The sequence below is a fragment of the Chelonoidis abingdonii genome, chromosome 22 (genome assembly GCF_003597395.2).
Source record: "Chelonoidis abingdonii isolate Lonesome George chromosome 22, CheloAbing_2.0, whole genome shotgun sequence".
Taxonomy (NCBI): Eukaryota; Metazoa; Chordata; order Testudines; family Testudinidae; genus Chelonoidis; species Chelonoidis abingdonii.
The window spans coordinates 3,033,713-3,055,657 of NC_133790.1; the positions used below are offsets into that span (position 1 = coordinate 3,033,713).

Consider the following 21,945-nt stretch of genomic DNA (forward strand, 5'->3'; position numbering starts at 1 on the left):
TGCTGCCACTACCTCTTCTGGAGTGTTTCAGTTGTGACAGAGCGGGATCAGGGGACAGCACTATTTATGAGTTGTTTCTGAACAGGGCAGCACATTTTGATGCTGATGCAGCAGGTATGTCTCCTGAATTCCATCCATTAGGTTTCACTTCAATAGCGAGGGCTTGCAGCGGACTATGGAAACATTATTCAAATTTCTTCCGGATTTCCCTTAAAAATATCCCACTCAATTTGCAAAAGATTAATATCGAACTTCACATCAGCACATTCTCATTGCTTCTTGCCAGATTCTCCGGAAAACTCCTCCTCTGCAGTTTATTGATATGTTTACACTGAAACCAAGGATAGTGCAAGGCAAAACTCATGCAAAATAGTTACAGTATGTTTCAGGCTACAGAGCGAGGCAAGGCCTGGGAGGCTCCAACCCACGCTGGCTCCGTTGTAGCTCTGGTGAAGTGAGGGCTCTCTACCCAGAAGTATTGCAGGGTATTTTGAGGTAGTGTTGCCCAGTGGATAGGGCACTAGACCGGGACTCAGGAGACCTGTTTTCTGTTCCCGGCTCTGACATTGATCTGCTGGGTGGCCTTGGGTCAGTCACTTTCCTGCCCTGTCCATCTTGGCTATTAGATAGCAGGCTCTTCAGGGTAGAGGCTGTCTATCTGTATGCCTGAACAACGCCACTCACTCTCATTACGGGGCTCAAGGCACTTCTGGGAGGCATGGAGCCTATTTGCCACTACTGGTCTGGAGCCTATTTGCAGAGCACAGCGATTGCATTACACAAAATGATGCTACAGACCTAGAACAGCGGCTTCTTGGTCCCTGGAGCCCGATGGCTCCACGTGACCAGTGTGCTCCATCTAAGCAGCTGCAGTTCATGTTCCTATTCATAGGCTAATACTGAGCATCACTCGGGTTGGCCGAGCCCACTTAGAATGGAGAGCAAAGCCAGCATGGCTGTAAGGACACAGGCCTTTATGGTGCCAAAGAGACCCAGCCCCCCAAATACCCCATGTTAACAGGTTGCTCCTTACACCCTTCCCTACCATCCGTCTCTTAGGGGTCTGTGGAGCTGCCAGGACTTCTGATAGCAGCAGTTCTGCTGCAGGTGCTGGTGGGGCTCACATGGTTATTGGCCTTCGAGCTGGGCAAACTATCCGCAGCAAAACAACTCATGAGAGAAACGTAACGAAATGAATCACTAAAGTTGCTCCATTCTGTGCCCTGATCTTGGGTGGTGGTGGTGGGTGCTTTTTGTTTATTTGCAGAGTTGGTGTGAAATCTGGGCACTCCCTTGTCACATTAGCCTGCATGGGAAGTAGGGTGTCAGATGAGAGAGGGAAACAGAAAAGCATTGGAATAAGACATCTACTGCAGCTACTGCTGCATCTCTCCCAAGGGTCTCCATTGTGTTAATGGGAAGCATCATGGTAACGACAATATCACTAAGGTACCTCAGAACTGGTAAACTTTCTGTCCGAGACCACGATACCACAGCAAGAAGCATGGCTGAGGCAGGCATACTGGGATAGGGGTCATGAAGCAAGCTACTTAAACACAGGCTAGGGAGAATTTCTATGGCGATATACTCCACAAGCTGGTTAATAAGAACTGATAAATCTTAGAGTTTTGTACTGCTGCCTGTCACTGTACTATTTTAGCACCTAAATAGGCAGGGGAAGGTGAAGTTACCATTTCAAAGGTACTTCTGTCATTTCTATTTTCAATATCACTTCATATCAGGCAACAGGCAATCATACGCAAGGGTAAAACTGGGTTGTGCGTGAGGTTACACAATGACCAGATTTAATGGGAGAATGGCTATGCTGGGAATTGCGGTATGCTGGGATAATTACAATGTCTTAGCACAGCAAAAGCATCCATTAAATACAACTGGCATCCAAGCTTTGTACTCTAATTTATTGTCATTGTTTGAACGCAACACATTTTGTACATGCAAAGATCCACCATGGACAGCAGTTGAATGTAGTTCACTTTTATTGCAGTTCCTCGTCACATGTATATCTGCTTTTCTATTGATATGAAAACTCTTAGTTGTAAAATATAAAATTACTTCTGTACAGAACACTCAGGGGAGGGACTGGAATGGGATTCATTTGTATCTTTCACCAAACAAGACACTGTAATTTTCTCTTTTTTACTTTAAAAATACAGGTACTTTCCCATATGTTCATTTTCTTGGTAACATTTATTTTTGCAATGACTAAAGTGCCTAAAAATCCTGCTTCATTTTCCAAGTTCATGGAATATGCACATAGATAAGGCAGTTGCAAATCACCACAAAGGGTAGGGATAATATACTGTACTGATTCTTCTTTCCTAACAGAACTCAATTTCCTCTTGCTGTCAGCTTCTTTAACCCTTTGAGAAATGCTCCCAGCACACTGTTAGAAAATATAATCTTTTGTAAATACCTGGCAACGCTAAACTTGGAATCATAGTCATACAAGTCGATACACAGATAGAATATCTGTCTTACTTAGGAAACTACGTAGTACAAAATATTTTCTATAGCACAACATATGTATTCATTGTGTGACCCATATTTACATGTTCTATAAGGCTATGCAAAATGATATAAAAGTTTGTATCTATACAATAGCTCCTTTAAACAGGCTTGATACAGTCAGCATGTTCACTATGGTAAGAAGAAAATGCATAAGTCACACAACCTTCCCCCTCTCTCCAAATCCCATCAATAGGATGAAAAAATCATTTCAAACACATTTTGGTAAAAATATTTTCAACTGAGGGATGGGACAGACCAAACAGTGGTTTGAAGTGCTTCAGAGAAAGCACATTGCTATGAGAAAGGATTTCCAATCACCCTGGAACTGACATATTTCGCATACAGTTCACCACACATTCTCCCTGCCCTGTATCACTGTCATCAAGAGCACGCATTGACCAAACAACCTTCGACTCTGGTATCCTGGATGACTGAGGAGTCAGAATATCGTGCTCATTGGTCCGTACTCAAACCCGCTGTAAAAGGCAGCGCTCCACAGATGTTAAGGTGGTTGCAGCCAACCAGGAAAGCCTGGTCTTCACTCGGGGGGAAAAAGGTGTGTTCTTGGCTCCAGTGAAAATCCTAGGTAACTAAAAGTAGAATCAACAAACAAACTGCCTTGTCTTTACTAGGACTGTACTTCAAGTTAGCTAACTTGAGTCCAGAACATCTCTTTCCTAGTGAAGACCAGACCTTATACCAAATCTGGACTTGTCCCTTCGTCTTTGGGTTGGGTTAATTAGCAATGCACTGTTAGCACCTTGCAAGCTTAGCTGCAGAAGTGGGCTGTGAGCTCTAAGAAAAGAGGACATACTTTGCACAAAAAAAAAAGGGGGGGGTCAGAGTTAACATGCAGAAACAGCTGAGACCCTTTCTAATCTAATGTTTAAAAGCCGAAGACTGCCTTCGGATATTGATGTAGATCTTGTCGAACCCAGAGAGCGCCACACATGTGCCACAGGACAGAATTTGCCTTACCCACCCAGGGACTTAGATGATCCTTATCACTGTAGTATCGGAGTGCCTCTGACGTGGGTGTAAGGAGGTGAGCTCCTACCACTATGTATGGGGTGAGTAAGGGTGAACAATGTGGTCTCTTCAGTTAAAGCAGATGCTGTAATGGCAAACCAGCATGGATTGGTTTGTATGAAGGGCAAATAGGAGAGAAAGGAGTTTTCAAGGTAGTGCAGAGTTCCACATTCATAGATCATTCCCGAGAGGCCATGTTAGCATACACCCTGCCCCACAAGGACACGTTGGCTTGCTTTAGACTGTTTATTGTATTACTTAAATTCAAGAATATTAGAAAAGAACATTTACGCCCAAGCAGAAATTGTTTCATGTTTTAAATATGAACCTGTGCAAAAGAACTTAAAGATTGTCAGCATTGTCAACTACATTCTTTTCCTCCTGAGATAGCAGATTCTCTCTTACAGTTTAACCTGCCTGCACTGTCCAATTGCAGAAGTCTGGATCAGTTACCGTTATCAATTCAGTTACAGCTTAGCCTGACTGAAGGGGTTTTACACTTTACTGACACGGAAAGGTATTTGTATAGTAATGAGAGACACTGGGCCCAACTAGACTGACAGAGTTTTAACATTCTATGGAACTGATCCTTTTGGCCTACTCGAAGAAAACTAAATTCCAGTAAGTCAGCAGTGAACCTTTACCACCTCAGAATAGCCATATTGAACATATTTGCATCTCCCAAATAATTACATTTCAGTGACTTCCATTATATTTTACAAAACAGACCATGCCTAATTCATGCCAATTATTCTACACAGGACACCTTCACACAACTCCTTCTCTTATCCTATAGAACACATTGCTTGTTTATTTCTAAAAAACATTTCTATCATCACAGAATTGTAACATTTTGGACATTTGGCGCAATGGGAGTTTGGATTGATCAACTTTTTTTGTTCCAAAGATTCAAATAATGTGTGACAGACCCTTCAAAAGCCAATTACACTCAGTTTCCACTACACACCTTTGATGGTACAGGGCTATGCCCAATACATAGTCAGGATGCAAAGTGTAAAGAAGGCAGCTAACATCACTGGGTGCCTAGATTTTTAAAGGATTCCAAACTATTTATATTAAACTTATCCTAGAATTGTTCTGATTGTTATTGTGATGTTTTGGTTCAGCAGGGCTCTCCATGTAGCAACCTTACACATTGCAGGCATATTAAGTACATGTGCAAACTTCTAAAATTAATTATAAACTAATGGATAATGCTGCTCTGGATAGTACGGTTGATCAAAAGTTTGTAAACGTATGTGGACAAACTGGAGAAAGTTCAGAGGAGAGAAACAAAACTAATGAAAGGTTTAGGGAACATGACCTATGAGGAAAGATTGAAAGAATTAGATTTATTTAGTCTGGAGAAGAGAAGACTGAGAGGGGACACGAGAACAGTTTTCAAGTGCATAAAAGACTGTTACAAGAAGGGAGAAAAATTGTACTCGTTAACCTCTGAGGCTAGGACAAGAAGCTATGGGCATAGCAGCAAGGGAGGTTTAGGTTGGACATTAGGAAAAACTTCCTAACTCACAGGGTAGTTAAGCATTGGAACAAATTGCCTAGGGAGGTTGTGAAATCTCTCTCAGTGGAGGTTTTTAAGAGCAGGTTAGACAATCATTTGTCAGAGATGGTCTAGATAATACTTAGGCCTGTCTTGAGGACAGGGGACTGGACTAGATGACCTCTCGAGGTCCCTACAATTCTATGATTTGTGAATTAGTAGCCGGCAGTTTCTGATATACAATGCTTCTGGTAATTTGCCAGCAATTACTAGGTGATCAAAACAAAATACCAGAGTGTGGAAAGCTAAACCTCTGTGCAAGCAAGAAGCAAGTTTTTAAATCCTACATGACCATGTTAAAAATATTAAAATGGAAAGCAGAAATTTAGCATCTTTGTGTACAGCAGGTAATATAAAACCAGTAAAAACACTGACTTCGCATATACTGTACTAACCTCAAGATACACAGCCATAAACAAGGTGAATATGCAAAACGAATAAAGGAGAAGAAAAGGCCAACTGGCGATTCCAGTGAATATGAGATGTACAGACTTGTACTGATTCTAAAACATCAGTGGATTAAAATTCTAGGGGAGGATTCTCCAAATTTCAGTGAAAAAAAAAAGGGGGCATTAACGATGTATTTCCAAGTTCCATACACCAGCCTGATTTACATTTACTTGTTTAAACTATTGATCTACTAATGCAGCTGTAGGATGAAGAGCAGATAAAACTGTGACAGCCTTAAATAAAAAGAACAAAATACTTCTGCAAAAGCACCTTGTATTCAAAGGCGAATGCCAAACGCCAGCTATCTCCATCTATCACACTTACGAGAGTTCAAGTAAAAGTGAGTTAAGAGTTCAAACTTCCTCTTAAAATAGCTTCCAACAATTATTAATACAAAAAAAAATAAATCACACATGAAGAACATGCTGCAGGTAAGAGCTCATTCCTGGCTCATATTAACAGCAAGTTTTAATCTGTGATTGTTAAAGTAAAATAGTAAAAAGTTTCATATGCTTTATTTGAAATTAAAATGGAATTTATCTAAAGAAAGTTTTGCAGCATGTTATTATATGTGTAATAAATATTTATGTCATCAATAATTTCATGGTGGGAATCTGGAGTCAAGAGAAAATAGATATTTAATTCACATACAATACGAAGAAATAAAAGATCAGGAAAAAAACCCACTATCCCACTCAACCTTATCCTAAAGATTTGTTTTAGGCACACATATTTAAGATTAAACATTTCTCACTAGCAGTAAAACTACAGTACATTTCAGTGCATTGTCCATGAAGAAATGGAAACACATACTTAAAGGGCTTTGCCAATATGCAAAACCAATCCCCTCAGTGTATCAGAATGCACAGCAAAAACACTGCAGCAAACAATCTAAAGAGTTTGTGGCTTTCATTTTGTTGCATCAGGAAGTGTTAGACAAAATGCTCTGACTGTCATTAAAGAGACACTATCAAGTTGCTCAATCCTAAAATTAAACCTCCCTCAGTGTTTTTATGGTCACAAGGAAATCTGGGTTTTGAATACCAAAAAAACAAAAAACAAAAAAGGCACCCACACACTTAGCAAGGGAAATTAGAAGTGACCAACGTTCTTCTGTCACACCTAAAAACCCAGCAGCTAATACTGTTCAAATTGTACACACCAACAGCAGCAAGAACATCTGGTACACCACTGACAAAACAAGCTGGCTGATGCATTACAAGCATAAAAAAACCAAAGCTTGCCTAAAAGTTACATTTCCAAAATAAAAACAGGTCCCACACCACATAAACAATGGGCAGAAAACCTATACAACTAGTTTTAAAAAGCGGTCAACATTGTCTCTTTAAGAGTTTGGACAAATGTGCTTCTCTGGAAGCTTCTCCTCCTTCCCTTAATGGGCAGCGGGGGAGGGGGGGGGAGTTATCCACAAGAAAGAGGACAGAAGCGTGACTCCGTTCGACATCTGAGAATTGACTGACCTGGCAGAAGAAACTGTAAAAGCAGTGTCTGGCATTGTCACCTCTCTTAGGGCAAAGAACTGAACAAAGACATTTTTATTTTGAAGTGGAAAAATATTCATTTGTATTTCTAGAAAATAAGGGGTGCTACTGTTAGAACTCTGATATTAAAAGGGAGAAGAGCATACTGGTCATCTCTCTTGACATACTGCAGTTATTTACTCAAGTACGGGCTGGGAGTGAAATCACCTAATTTGTGACTTCATGACAAGAGTTAGCACATGGTTTATGGCAGCTAACAACTTGATGGGTGGCAGAGAAAGGTTATCCCTTTGGCTAGCAGGTGCACTGTTGTGGTAGTACCACATAAGACAAGCCTTCTGAAACGCCGAGCAGAAAAAGGGAAAATGTGTGCAAGTGCTGGTGCCTGATTTTTAACATTTAATTTAAATAACCTTTCAGCAGGAGACAAGAATGTGTGTTTTGCTCCCACATTGCAACTATGTGCAGCTTCATCACATCTGACTTTTCAGGCCCAAACACTTTGCCACAGAAGGTTATGAGAATAGAAAGAGCTTATCTACTTTGATTCAATTCTACTTTCCATGTCACTGATCTCCTTATCGGAGTCCTGGGGGTGCCTACCTTAAAGAATGAGCTTTCCTGTTAGTGTATTTTTTAAAAGGTTTTTCTGAAAAGAGCACTTGGGGAAAATAAAGTAACTAATATATATTTTAAATACAGTAATTTACTTATAAATGGACTTCTTGGTTAAAAAAAATCTTGCCGATTTCAGATCCAAAAACATCAAAACTCTTCTGATGTGACTGTCACAGCTGTGTTGTGATGTTATTATTTACATTGTTAACATACCAACATTTGGTCTTAAAGTAAGATAATTAGATCATTTCATAAAACAGTTGAGAAGTGAGAGATTGCATTTAGGTTATCCCACAAAATCAGCATAAAAATAAACACTTAAAACTGATATTTACAAAGGTAACTAATAAAAATATCCAGTGGGACAATCTGAGGTGCTTCTAGAATGACATTCAACAATTACTTGGAACCTTCATATTGACAAGACTATACATCCTTCCTCGTCTCTTCCTTTTCAGTAATAAAAACATTTACATCTATTTTTAAATTGGTTGACATTATTGCTTCATCATCTTAAGAATATGACATTCTAATAATGCGATTACACTATATGCTGACAGACCAGACAATCCCAGTTAAAGAATGAAAAATTAACTTTATACTCAATCTAAAAATCAACTTGATCTGCCTGATCTGCAGATCACGTGCAAGCATCAGCCAATCAAAAATACCTTTAAAAAAAGTATCAGTCAAGTTTAATTTTTTAATATGGCAGTAAACATGATTTGTTCTTTCATTCTCTCTTCCACAAACTTCATTCTGAATATGAACCACTATTAGTTCACAGGAAAGATGATTTAAAATTTTGTCATTTTCATAAACAAATACAAACCCCAGCCTTTACATTTGACACGCCATCCAGTATTCACATGCTTGAGTTGCTGAACATAGCTTAATTCTGCAGAGATGTCATCTTTGTTCGAAGGCAAAGGGACTTTTTCTGATGCGCCGTATTTCCTAGAACAAATGTTACCCTCAGGCAAGACCTTCTGAAGTGCTAACTAGACTGCACCATCTCTTACTTCAAGTAGTTCTAACGTGACTATATCCTTCCCTATCTGAGAAGATACAGCTTTGTATTTGTCTTTGAATATTAAGCAGCTTTCTCCACAAAGCAGGAAGGCACCATGCACATAGCAGTCGAGGCAGGAAGCAAACAGCAGCAGTATGATGTGAGAATTTTAGGTTCAGATGAGTTAAGGCTTCTGCTATACTTCCATGTCTTTTCCTAGTCATAATCAGGGTCTGAAAAGGGGGAAAAAAACAGAAGCTCTTTGAATAGCTGCAGTATGACATTGTTCATAAATTTAACCAACCCCATTGCCCTCGGGACTCTCAAGTCTCTGGGATATGTGTGCACCATCAATGATGCTCTTTGCATGTTGCTGGTGCAGCAGCAGCCACATGCTATTTTGTTTTATTAAATTGCATATGAACTATTAAGAGCATCATTGAAACCAAGTGCTCCAGTGGTTTAAATATCTATCGGCAGAACCTGCCCGTTAACCAGTGACAACACTTAGTAGGAGGACTCTACATATTGTTATAAAATTAGCAGAATGGTGGATGTTATTATAATAGAATTGCCTGCCTAGAATTGCCTTGTTTTCATCTGGGCTAGTAAATAAGACTACAGAACAATAAGGGAAAAGGAGAAACTGCATAATCTGTATAGTAAATGTCAATGAAATCTGATCTGCTTCATTATGGCAATATTTTACTGTCTTGGACATGCATTACACACAACATGTGTATGCTCTATGCTTGCAGAGTCAGCATACAGGCATCTTCAGAACAGATTTTCCAGTCAAAGTTTCACATCATTAGCATCAGCTTTAAGGGGCTTGAGCATTGCAATGTGTCTGCTGCATGTCCATCCATGTGGCTGTACCAGTCACAGAAAAAGCTCACCCATGCCCTGTGGGAATAGGGTGGGAATACCGAACATACCATTCTTTCTGCCAGGCTGCAAAGGCTAAAGGTAACTGCATAGTAATATCTCCTTTGGCTGAAAAGACAGGAACTTCACAGCAAAGCAGTCAAATGAAAATCCTACAGAGTAACACCTCTGTTTTTGCTGTACTGTACCTTCTCAAACCTGATTCTCGTGCTGGCTCTGCCTCTTCTTCGATTTCAGCTCTTTCAGCCATTGAGGAGACATTTCTTCTGACCTAAGGACACAGCAAAATAAATTTTAACCTACAATGACAATACCTCAGTACAGAAACAAAAACAAAATAAGCCATATCCTTCTAGGATCCTAGCAAGGAAATGAACAGCTGTTTCTGAATTTACTGATTGCTGGAATTTCAACTGCTCTCTTACCTGTTCTCCTTCTCAGCACTAGAGGGCAGTACCCTGCCACCAGGAGCTCCTTGCTGGAATTGGGATTTAAATTGCTGTGCAGAATTTATTTCACTGGGACTCTCCGGCTCTTGTCTTTTCCGAAGCTGAGCCTAGAAGAAAGGTTTATTTTTTAAAAAGCTGCTTTTAGATTTCCTTGGAGGACAATCTGATCACTCAAATCACTTCACTGGCTTATGAAGCTGCAGAAAGCACAAGTCTGAAATCCATAAACTGCATAAATTCATAATGGAATTTACCATAAATCTGAGCTGTTTTGAAAACATACACAAACTATTATGAAGTTAAATTTCCTTCTAAACCACTGCCAATATTTCTGTCAATAATACAGGGTCAGTGAGTGAAAAAATCTATTTACATCACTATACATTTCTTAGGCCATCTAACAGATCATCAATTTTTCTCTTCTGAACTGTTCAAACTTCGTTGCACTGCGACGCCCTTCCGACAACCCCAGGAAGGGGGACCAAAGCCTGAGCCTTCCCGAACCCCACTCTCCCCGGTGGTGGGACCAAAGCCAAAGCTCAAGGACTTCAGCTCCAGGCAGGGGGCCTGTAACCTGAGCCCCACGGCCCAGGGCTGAAGTGCTCAGGCTTCGGCCCCGGGAAATGGGGCTCGGGCTCTGGACCCAGCAAGTCTAAGCCAGCCCTGGCGACCCCATTAAAATGGGGTCCTGACCCACAGTTTGAGAACCACTGGGTTAATGTATAAATTGCCCTTTCTGGGATTCTTGCACCTTCCTCTGGAGAGCATCTGATGGTGGCCACTGTCAATCATGGGATACTGGACTAGATGGAACCCTGACATAATCTAGTATGATCTGTCTATCTTCACCTTGAGAACAGAGTGGTCCATGCCTGGAAAAACAGGAAGCCTCTGAGGTTGCATAGCTGAGGATCTCTCTGTTTTGTGTATTTTTTCTTCCTCATCAGACTCTTCCTGTTTTGTAGATTTCTCTTCTAACAAAAATTACAATGACCAGATGTTATTTCACACCAGACACATTTAAATAGAAACAAAGCAAGTTGGTCAGCAAATTTTCTGTCCATGCCTTGACCTCATAACCCTCTTCCTGTGTAACAATGTAACACAGTAGAATCATGAAGACTTAGTGGAAGTTATCTGACATGATTTAGCACTCATACCATGGCGATGGGCACATTGTAAATACATATGGTAGAGAGACTCTGTTTATTAGGGCTGTAAAAGGGTAGAATTGTAAACTTAAATTAATTCAGCTCTTGCTTCTGAATTGCTCAGTTTATACATTAAAGCATAAAAGCATATATGTTACAGTTCAGTTTACAACAGCTCAGTTCACTCACATTCGCTGGCCTCTTACTTGGAAATTACTTAACTACATTTTGGCTTTGCATAGTCATCAAAGATCACAGCTTGAACCAAAAACAGCTGTAGCTTTGTAATATTAACATTTCTGATTCAATGTCTTCAAATAAACACTGCATTTTGTATTGAGTCAGATCACTAATTGTGCATGCAAGTGCAGCTAGTTACTAGTAACATGAGAACAGCGCAGCTGGCACACTCAACCATGCAATAGCTGAGACAACTTGCTCTTCATCTGCCTCAAACAGAAACCACCAGAAGAGACTAGTCTGATCGTACACTTCTCTCCCAGCCATCGAGCCTTAAGATCCTTCACTGTATTCTGTCCTTCCCTGGGAGTCCAGAGGACTGCAGCCATAAAGCTCGATGCGATGCGTAACTATGGTGGTTACCATAGAACCAGAGGCTGTGTCAGCTGATTGATAGAAGACTGTAAATACACTCTGACAATGGCCTTTGGTGATGAGGGCTTGAAACTGGTCCTTCTGCTCTTGTGGCAAAAGAAAGAACATTTGCTATAGTTCATACCGTTGTACTTTGCCATCAAGGCATAATAGCTGACTACCCAGGAACTGCAGGGCAGCCAAAGAGTAGCTTTTGTGGCTGAGAAGGTGCAGAAGCTTAAGACCATTGTTATGATGTGTTGATCTAGACCAGGGGTGGGCAAACTTTTTGGCCCAAGGGCCACATCTGGGTGGGGAAATTGTACGCAGGGCCATGAATATAGGGCTGGGGGGTTGGGATGCAGGAGGGACTGTGGGGTATGGGAGGGTGTGCTATATGTAGGAAGGGGCTCAGGGCAAGGGGTTGGGGTGCATGAAGGGGCTCAGGGCAAGGGGATGGAGTGCACAGGGGTGCAGGGTGCAGCAGGGGGCTCAGGGCAGGGGGTTGGGGTGCACAGGGGTGCAGGGTGTAGCAGGGGGCTCAGGGCAGGCGGTTGGGGTGCACAGGGGTGCAGGGTGTGGCAGGGGACTCAGGGCAGGCGGTTGGGGTGCAGAGTGTGGGAGGGGGCTCAGGGCAGGAGGGATACAGCAGGGGGTTAGGGGCAGGAGGGGTTTGGGGTGTGGACTCCCACCCGGTGCCGCTTACCTTGAGCAGCTCCAGGGTGGCCAGCAAGTCTGGAAGTGTCTCCTGGGGGTGGGATGGGGCAGGCGGCTCTACTGCGCGCTGCCCTCACCTGCGGGTTCCACCCCCGAAGCTCCCATTAGCTGAGGTTCCCTGTTCCCAGCCAATGGGAGCTGTGGGGGACAGTGCCTTCAGGCAAGGGCAGCGCACAGAGCCCTCTGCTCCTTCCTCCCCCCCGTGGCCAAAGGGACGTGGTGTCAGCCACTTCTGGGAGTAGCATAGGGCCAGGACAGACAGCGAGCCTGCCTTAGCCCCGCTGGGCCATGGGGCTGGCAATCCTTTGGGCCAGACTGAAAGCCCTGATGGACCAGATTCAGCCCGTGGGCCATAGTTTGCCCTCCTCTGATCTAGACCAACGTTGCCTGCTTCGCTCATTAATGGCATTGACTACCAGAGAGTTTGGGGTGAGATGGGAGAAAAGGTACTCTGAGCCCTTGGCTGGTACATAGTGCTTGTCAGCCTGCTTGCATGTAGGCAAGGTAGTAGCTAGCTTTTCCCATATAGCGTACGGGCTGGAGGCTATAGGGCATCACTAATGGGCAAGGCTACCTCGCTTTGAGGAGAGGTATGTAAAACATGTACTGCGAGTGCTGTAGTTCTTGTATCTCCTCCAAGGGATCGTTAAAGCCTCTGCCGCCTTCTTCATCCATTCTTGGAAATCTTTGAAGTTACCCATGTAGGATGGGGGAGGGGACATAACTGCCTTGTCTCATGAGGAAGAGGATTTATTAGAGGGTAGTGCCTCCTGCTCTGCCCTTAGCTCTTGTTCTTCCAAAAGATCTTCCTTGGGAAGAGGGTTCTGGGGTACCAGTGGGGACACTCTATAGAACTGATCACCAGACAGGATCCAAGGGTTCCAGAAAGCCCAAAGTGGCAGGGCATAAGGAAAGGGAGAGGTACCTCCAGGATACTTTTACCAAGGCTGACGGGTCAGACGTCACCTGGTTCCTGTGGTCTCATCCTTAGGATACAGCACAGGAAAGGTGGTAGAATCCTGTATGGAAATGTCTGAGTCTGGGAGAAGCTAAGGGTGTCAGTACCCACGGTGAAATTGGCACAGGCAGTCACATTGGTACCGGAGATCAAGATTTTGTGTGAGGTTGCAACAGCACTAGAGAGTATGTCAGTACCTGAGGGTACCATCAGTACTGGCAAAAAGTCTTCTTGGCACTCCTCAGGAGAAGGAATTTGGGCTCTACTGACATTTGGAGAGCCTCTTGAGAAAGAAATGCAGCCGGTATCAGAGCTCTTCGACACTGATCCTCAGGCTGAGAAGCGTCAAGTGGTACTGGAGAGGGTATGAATGGGATGGTCCGTACGCCTTTATGACCATGGCTCAAGGAAGAGGTCAAAGATCCTTTCTTCAAAGAGTCCCTCCCTATGCTTGGAGGGCTCCAATGAGGCTACCACTCGTTTGCCGAGAGACTTCTTGGTACACAGTGTGCTAGAACCCTTTTTTGGAGGTATCAACCTCTTGATACCAGAGGAACTATAAGCCTCGGCATTACCCATCCTGTGAGGCCAGCTCTCCTTATTTCCTGGTCTCTGGGCCAATTTCTCCCATGTAGGGATCAAGGTATTTTCTTTTCAGTAGATTCTGAAGTCCTCAAAGGTGCCTCTTCATCTCTTCTCACTGGAGCTGAAGAAATCACTGGAGTGACCTGAGAGGCTGACCCCAGGGTATGGGTGAGGGGGTGGAAAGGTGCAGGGGAAGATCTGGACTCTGAAGCGGTGCTTGATAAGGAGCAACTTCAGCCTCTCTCAAATTCCTGGACCTGCTCTTGAAGCTAAAGCAGACTTGCACTTTGACGGGATGTGAGACTCTCGGAGTCAGCTGGAATGCCCATCGTTGAGAGGAAAGGACCTATGTCAGGTCTGTCAGGGTCTGAAGCCCACGGTTTTGGGCATGCCCAAGGAAGAAAGGTGGCAAACGAACAGGGGTCAAAGGCAAGAGGCCCTGACCATGGAACAAAAGGGGGGACCCGCTAAACCACAGAACTTGTGCTGGGGAAGAAAATATAAAAACAACAAACTAAAATGAGTGAACAACATTAATAGAATAATAGGAACAAGAAGGAAAAAAACAAGGTAGGTATGCTAAGCTATTGGACATCTCTAGCCACAGGTTGAGAAGGAACTGGAGTCCACCTCTCCCTGTATATCCTCAGGCTGGAGCACAAAGATGCGTAGGGCACAAGCATGAATATGCACATACTGCTGACAAAAATCTCTGACTGAAGATGCGCAGGCACACACACAACTATAGTGGAATACCCACAAGGACATTAACTCAAAGAAGAGAAAAGATTCTACACAGGACAAAATATATCTTTAACCCCACAGCACCATGACTAATTATTTCACCAAACTGAGAGGGATACCTGTGGAGTCTTTAAACATCCAAGTGCTGTCAGTCTCCTGCATCACAGAGAGTTTGTTTTCAGACTCTATCCGTCTGCTTCTCCTGAGTGAATGGGAGCTAGGTGCCCGGTGGCGAATCCTTTTGCTGAGCTGCACGCGGGTTTTCAGGGCACTGGAATCCAGTATAGAAGTTTGCTTTTAAAAAGAAAAATGTTATCCTCAAATGTGGGAATTTCAATTAGCCTGAAAATAGGGCGGTTCATTCTGTAACTACTGCAGGTCTTATTTTTAAGCATAACCATATTTCAGCTTAATTAAGACTGCTATTGTTTTAATTATTATCACCGTTATTTTAAACTCCAATTAAATTGAATTTACTCAGAGTGCTAGGATGCTGTACAATAACTGATATAGAACTACAGTGGTTTCCCATTTGGACAGTTCCCTGAACTCTGTTTAGTTCTGGATGTTTGAGCTGCATCACTGCAGAGTTATTTTTCAATAACCAACCTATGATAATCTGTGTGCTCTCACTAGGTAACAATGGCCATCAGCCAATCAGAAGGCAGGGACTTGCAAAACCATAAAGCGATTATGCAACTCTCTCCTCTCTCTGATAGTCTGCTATATTTTCCCAGCTCTGATTGGTCCCCATCTTCAGAAATGTCAAGCTGTTTGCCAGCAACAAAAAGAATGAAAGTTAAGTGTCATGGCTTTTGGCAAAAAGGAGATGATCAGTTATTTAAAACAATGCCATCTCCATGCACAAAGGAAAACTGAATGGATTACAGTAGAGCAAAAGTAGTGCAGTTGTATTTAGTGATATAATTCATTGCTGATTATAACTGTCTTTTCCCAGAGGCCCTGGGCCCTCCATTCTCCCCTGAAAGCTTCTATTTTAAAACAAATATTTTAAAAGTTCTCAGTTCAGAAACTAACCATTCACTCAAACAGCACAGGGGCCTTCTGGACTTTGACAGTTCTGCTTGAAGTCATCACTGTTTTGAAATGGCACTTGCAGCTGCTGGGAGGATGGAATCTATGGTCCTATAGCAGAGGCCACTAGAAGGTACCCCACACCCAGAATCCACTGGCAGTAAGGTGTGAAACCACCACGATGCTGCACTGCCCAGGATCTGGACTATTATCCTTAGTTACGGGAAGAGAAAGCGTTAGCCTCCTTCAGACATTTTACAGTGCAGTCTGTTGTTCAGCTACACTACTGCTATTCACATCAGCTACAGTAATATGTAAATAGATGCATTGTAGCGGCTTCTGAGAACACTATGTTCCACCTTCCCCAAAGCTGTAAATTCTACTACAAAACAAAGGTGTGCGTGTGTGTGTGTGTATATAGAGAGAGAGAGAACGTAACAATTCATAGGTAGCTCTCTACAGTATCTGCCCCTAGCAAACATATAAGAAAAAACGAGCAACTCTTATTCAAGATAAATTCTTAATTCACAGAGACTGTACCTGAAAGGAGAAATCCATATTATCTGTAGGAATGCTCTTGTGTAGCACTGAAGCGGAGAACTGTCTGCATGACTAGGCACTGTATTACCAACATTCCTGTGCAATTCAGGATTCTCAATTTTTCAAAAGATTCTCTTTAAACTAAAATCATTTTAGGAACATGATTTTAAAAAGACTGCAGAAAGACGGTCTCATTGTCAATTAGAAAAGTAGTATTAAAATCCAATATCTGTAGCTTAATCTGCATTTCTCACAGCATGGTGGAGCACTAGCAATTTGTATCACTTTACTATGTTGTCTCAGAAATGTATGGCTTCCATTTCCTAGAGTCATTAAACTCTTTTTCACAGCACATCTCCTAGGAGCAGACTGAAAAATGACCAACTGAAGTGCAAACCGTTGTCCCTTTGGTCTCTTTTAATAGAATTCACACAAACTTAATAGGAAGGGCAGCCACAAGAACTTTCACTGCAATTTATCTTGAATTTTTCACACAAGAAGTCACCGAAGAAGCTTTAATGGATAAAGAAGCATAGCACAAGGTTGAATATAAAATTGGAAGAAGACATGGCATAGCATTTTGCTAACAGTATAGGTAACATACTTAAAATGAACAACTTTTTCCCTTTATGGAGACTTACATCAATGAAGGAGAAGTCAATGGTTTTCTCCTCAGAGTAGGTATTTGCTGGAAGGGGTCCCACAATACCATCAGTTGAATCCATATCAGTGCTGGAACGGTCCAAACTTGTGCTCCTTCGGTCTTTTGAGGAATCGTGCTGATCGATCATGGAGGCAGGTTCCGTTTGAGAAGAGAGAGAAGACAGCCGGCTATTTGGTGGCTGCTTCCTTGTTGAAACAACATTGCTTTCTGAGGAAGGAGACTCGGGCACAAAGCTGCAACACAAGAGAATGAACTCTGAGGCAGAAGGATGCATGAGCGAACATACCTGCAGGTATATTTTATACCATGCATACTTAGAATGTATTATGATGTATTGCATGTACAGGAACATGTATGCAGCCATCTATGAGAGGGACAGACTATATAGTCTTAGAACTAGCGTGCGCTTTGAGTTATAGGGATAATAGGTCGAGGCTGAAGTGAGAAGTACTCTTCCATAAGCCCCAGAGCAACTACTGTGGCCAGAACTGCAGCCGCAAATTTGCATCAGTCCCCGTGGCGATGGAGGAGAATGGCAGATGGATCCATAAACCACAGATCCACTGGCCCTGGTCCCAACCCAGCCCCACAACTCCCTAGAGTGCTGCACTGTAATAAAACTTTGAAAAGCTTCATAGTATACAGTGGTTGTGGACCTCCAAATCCAGCCATGCTTTCTGCAAAGGAGCAGCACCAGTCCCACAAGGCCAGGTCTTTGTACCACCATAGATGACAGACAGGATGTAGCCCTTAATCATTCAGAGTGAAAGCTGAAACCACGTCAAGAGGTAAGAAATGTATCATTTGGAGACATTTCAGGTTAGCAGAGAAGGGTGAATCATTTTCATGGTAATAACTTTTTCACCACAAATGGCTTCACTTAGGATTCACCTGTACCAGTGGTATGTGTACCCCTGGGGGCATTCAGAGGTCTTTCAGGGGGTACATCAACTCATCTAGATGTTTGCTTAGTTTCACAGTAGCCTTCATAAAAAGCACTGGTAAAGTCAGTACAAACTAAGCAAAATAAGCAATTTTTCAGTGATAGGGTGCTGTATGTGACAAAGTTCCTCCTTTACCTTGGTGGATCCTGCGCTTATTGGCGGATTTGCTCACCTCAGTGATCTTCCCCTCTGGTGGAACCCACAGTCTGGGTCAACTTCTCCTGTGTCTGATCAGGAGTTGGGAGGTTGGGGGAACCGGGTGGCCCACCTCTCTAGCCCGGGTTCCAGCCCAGGGTCCTGTGGATTGCAAGCGTCTCATATGTGCCTGCTGTAACAGCTGCATGACAGCGTACACCTCCCTGGGCTACTTCCCCATGACCTCCCTCGAACATCTTCTTTATCCTCACCATAGACCTTCCTCCTGGTGTGTAAATGCTTGATTGCTGATAATTCCTCAATCCTCCAGTAGCACACCCTTTCAGTCTCAGCTCCTTGGCGCCTCTTGCCCCAGCTCCTCACACGTGCTTCCTCTCCTCTGGCTCCTTCCCGCACTGACTAAGTGAGCTCCTTTACCCAGGTGCCCGGATTAGCCTGCTTGATTGGCTCAGTTTCTAATCAATGTACTCATCTCCACTGCCTTCTAGAAGATCTTAATTGCCCAGGTGCTTGATAACCTGGAGCACTGCCATTTGGTTACCTCGGTACTAGGGATTGGTTTAGCCTGGGGCTAACATACCTGTTCCTAGTACTTTACTGTAGCCATCTGGCCTTGCCCATCACATATGACTTTTATATTGTATTTTTGATTTGTAAGCAAAGTAGTTTTGAAGTGAGGTGAAACTGGTATGCAACAATGATTCTGACTCTGAAAGGGTACTCTAGTCTAGAAAGGTTGAGAATCACTGTCTAATTGCACAAAAATGTGGTGGGACTTAAAATAGCAGTAAAGACACAGCAACTTTGCTTTTAACTTGGTTCAACCCAGGCGCCCTGTTATAGCTGAGCTCTAATTCAAGAATTATAAGAGAAGTTGTCACTGTCTCTCTGCAGATTTTAACCTGAGCCAGCTAATGCAGGGTAGGTCTAATTCGAGTTAAGAAACACACAACACACCTTTTTTTTTTTTTTTTTTTTTTTTGGCTGTGGAACATATCGCTACAGTCAGATGGTTCTCAAACGTTTTTTCCCCGTGGACCACTTGAAAATTGCTGAGGGTCTCGGCAGACCACTTAATCATCTTTTCAAATGTTGTTTGTACCATTTTACTACTGTCAAACACTTTGGATAAAAGCGCTACACACATATATATATAAAAAAACTTTATAACAATTAACTTTTTTGTTCTACAAATAAAAGCACACAATTCATATTTTCATATCAGTAGTTTTACATCTCTAATGTGATGGATGTGCCCTCTCTTCCCCTCCAAGGCAGCCCCTGAGCTGAGAAGGAGGTGGGTCTCTCTCTCTCTCCCCTGCCATAGCAGCCACAGAGCCGAGGCTAGGAAGGAGGGCAGCCTCTCCCTGGCAGCCGCAGCCCTGGAGCTGGGGAAAGTTGCCTCTTTCTCTGGCCGCTGCATCCCTGAACGTCCCAAATTCTCCCCACTCCCTCTTCTCATCCCACTGCCCCCTCCTACCTTCCCCCATTCCCTCCAAGGCCATCACCTCACCTTACACGTACGTCTTCTCTAGGGTTCTGGCACCTAATTAGTGAAGCCATGCCTGCGCAGCTCCACTAATTAGGTGGGTGGCCCTTCATTCTCTCATGTGCAAACGCCCAGGTACCCACCTTAGAGGGAACTATCTGCGGACGACCTGAACGGAGCTCGCGTACCACTGTGGTCCACAGACCACAGTCTGAGAATTTCTGCTCCAAGTATCAAAATTACACAAATAGAATACATACAGATAAATATAAAATTTCAACTCAAGGCATAATTTTGTTTACAGCAAATGCCCAAACAAGTATCTGTTGTTAGGTTCTGCACAATTAAGCAAACTGTCTGGCGATCCTGAACCAGGGTCCACATTAGATGCTCAAAAAGGGACAGACCAGATGAGTTGGAACTGCAGCACATTTGAAAAGAAAACAAGTCAGAGGGATCATGCCCTGTCTACAGGCCTTAGGAGCATGAAGCTGAAAAAAGCATTATTTTCCTTATTCATTTGAGTATGATGTATTTGTATATGGATGAACATAGAGAAGTAAGCCCTAGTCTGTTCTAGAGAGGTTCTTATACTGTGCTCATAATGGTGGTATCTGAGTGCTTTCCAGAAGTGCATTAAATCATGTGCCTAACATGTCACGTGTTTGTTCTCTCATCTTCTCCCCAAGGTGACAAGCATGTGCAGAGGAGTGTTTTGTTTGGGAACTTTTAGATCCCCGCCCCTCCCCCCCACACACTCCATATATGTTAGACAAGGCAAGGTGAAAGAAATGTGCCCTGCACTCAGAGTGGATGGTGGTGAGATTTGTGATGATCCTTAGCTCTGGTGGGAATTCATTTCTTAGTCTCGGGCAAGCCCCTGGAAGTACATATAGTGTTTGCTCAGTACTTAGAAAGCTCTTTGAAGGGGCAGTGAAGAGTTGGGCTGTGAGTAATTCCAGCTACTTCTAACTCAAAGGGAAGTGAAATATTGTCAGCAACACAGTGAAATTAAATGTTCTCTGATTCTGAACTGCTTATGTCACTGTCCTGACCAAAGGTCAGCACTTCCATGACTTTCCGCTGTCAGGGCAGGTGGGAAGAAGCTATCCTGTGATTGAGGGGCACTAAGTTTAAACAGCATTAGGATTTATATTTTGTCTTTCCTATCTGCGATTATATTTGTTATTTAAGGTTCGATCTAGTCAGAGAAATACTAAAGGGTTGATCCCTCGATAGGCAACCATCAAGAGTTTAACCACTCAAGAAAATGAAACCAACGCTGGCCTGATGAACCATAGCTGCCGAGGTGGGACAGAGGGGATCACTAGGTTAAATAAATCCTAAACTATTGTGGAATTTAGCAGTCGTAAGCTGCTTGAACTACACTTGGGAGTAGCAGATAAGCAGGGCAGGGCACAGCATGCCAGTGTTATATATACTCATCACAGTTCACCCCACTCGGGATCTGTACTGACATAGGCCAGGTCTACACTACGCGCGAAAATTGATTTTAGATACGCAATTTCAGCTACGAGAATAGCGTAGCTGAAATCGAATATCTAAAATCGATTTACTCACCCGTCTTCACCGCGCGGGATCGATGTCCGCGGCTCGCCATGTCGATTCCGGAACTCCGTTGGTTTTGGTAGAGTTCCAGAATCGATATAAACGCGCTCAGGGATCGATATATCCCGTCTAGATCAGACGCGATATATCGATCCCCGAGCAATCGATTTTAATGCGCCGATACTGCGCGTAGTCTAGACGTGGCCATATTCTGTGCTAGCTAAAGATTCTGGGCTCTTTTAAAGAGTATCCCCTAAGTACAGCACACAAAAGACTAGCCTCAAGATTAAAAAAGTGTTGATTACTAATGTGAGGTCAGCATCAGAGAGGAAGGGCCACAGACATCCAGGAGTACTGGGGACCACAAGCTAAAAATAGGAGTCAACAGTGTAACATTGTTGCAAAAAAAGCAAACATCATTCTGGGCTGTATTAACAGGAGTGTTGTAAGCAAGACACCAGAAGTCATTCTTCTGCTCTACTCTGTGCTGATTAGGCCTCAGCTGGAGTATTGTGTCCAGTTCTGGGTGCCACATTTCAGGAAAGATGCAGACAAATTGGACAAAGTCCAGAGAAGTGCAACAAAATGATTAAAGGTCTAAAGAACATGACCTATGAGGGACGCTTGAAAGAATTGGATGTGTTTAGTCTGGAGAAGAGAAGACTGAGCTGGGACATGATAACAGTTTTCAAGTACATAAAAGATTGTAACAAGGAGGAGGGAGAAAAATTGTTCTCCTTAACCTCCAAGGATAGGAA

The 21,945-nt window shown here is 43.1% G+C and overlaps 1 protein-coding gene across 3 annotated transcripts in view; it reads right to left on the minus strand.

Moving 5' to 3' along the window:
• Nucleotides 1-1,900: 1,900 nt before the first annotated feature.
• The window catches only part of KIAA1671 (KIAA1671 ortholog), a 120,873-nt gene continuing 100,828 nt past the window's right edge, over nucleotides 1,901-21,945 (minus strand). For all 3 annotated transcript variants that reach the window (XM_032769840.2, XM_075060121.1, XM_075060120.1), the window contains 6 exons: nucleotides 17,007-17,262; nucleotides 14,910-15,084; nucleotides 10,891-11,015; nucleotides 10,018-10,148; nucleotides 9,781-9,863; nucleotides 1,901-8,937 (listed from right to left, as the gene is read on the minus strand). In XM_032769840.2, the coding sequence (XP_032625731.1) occupies nucleotides 9,785-9,863; nucleotides 10,018-10,148; nucleotides 10,891-11,015; nucleotides 14,910-15,084; nucleotides 17,007-17,262 (766 nt within the window). In that variant the 3' untranslated portion in view covers nucleotides 1,901-8,937; nucleotides 9,781-9,784. The remainder of the gene's footprint in view (nucleotides 8,938-9,780; nucleotides 9,864-10,017; nucleotides 10,149-10,890; nucleotides 11,016-14,909; nucleotides 15,085-17,006; nucleotides 17,263-21,945) is intronic.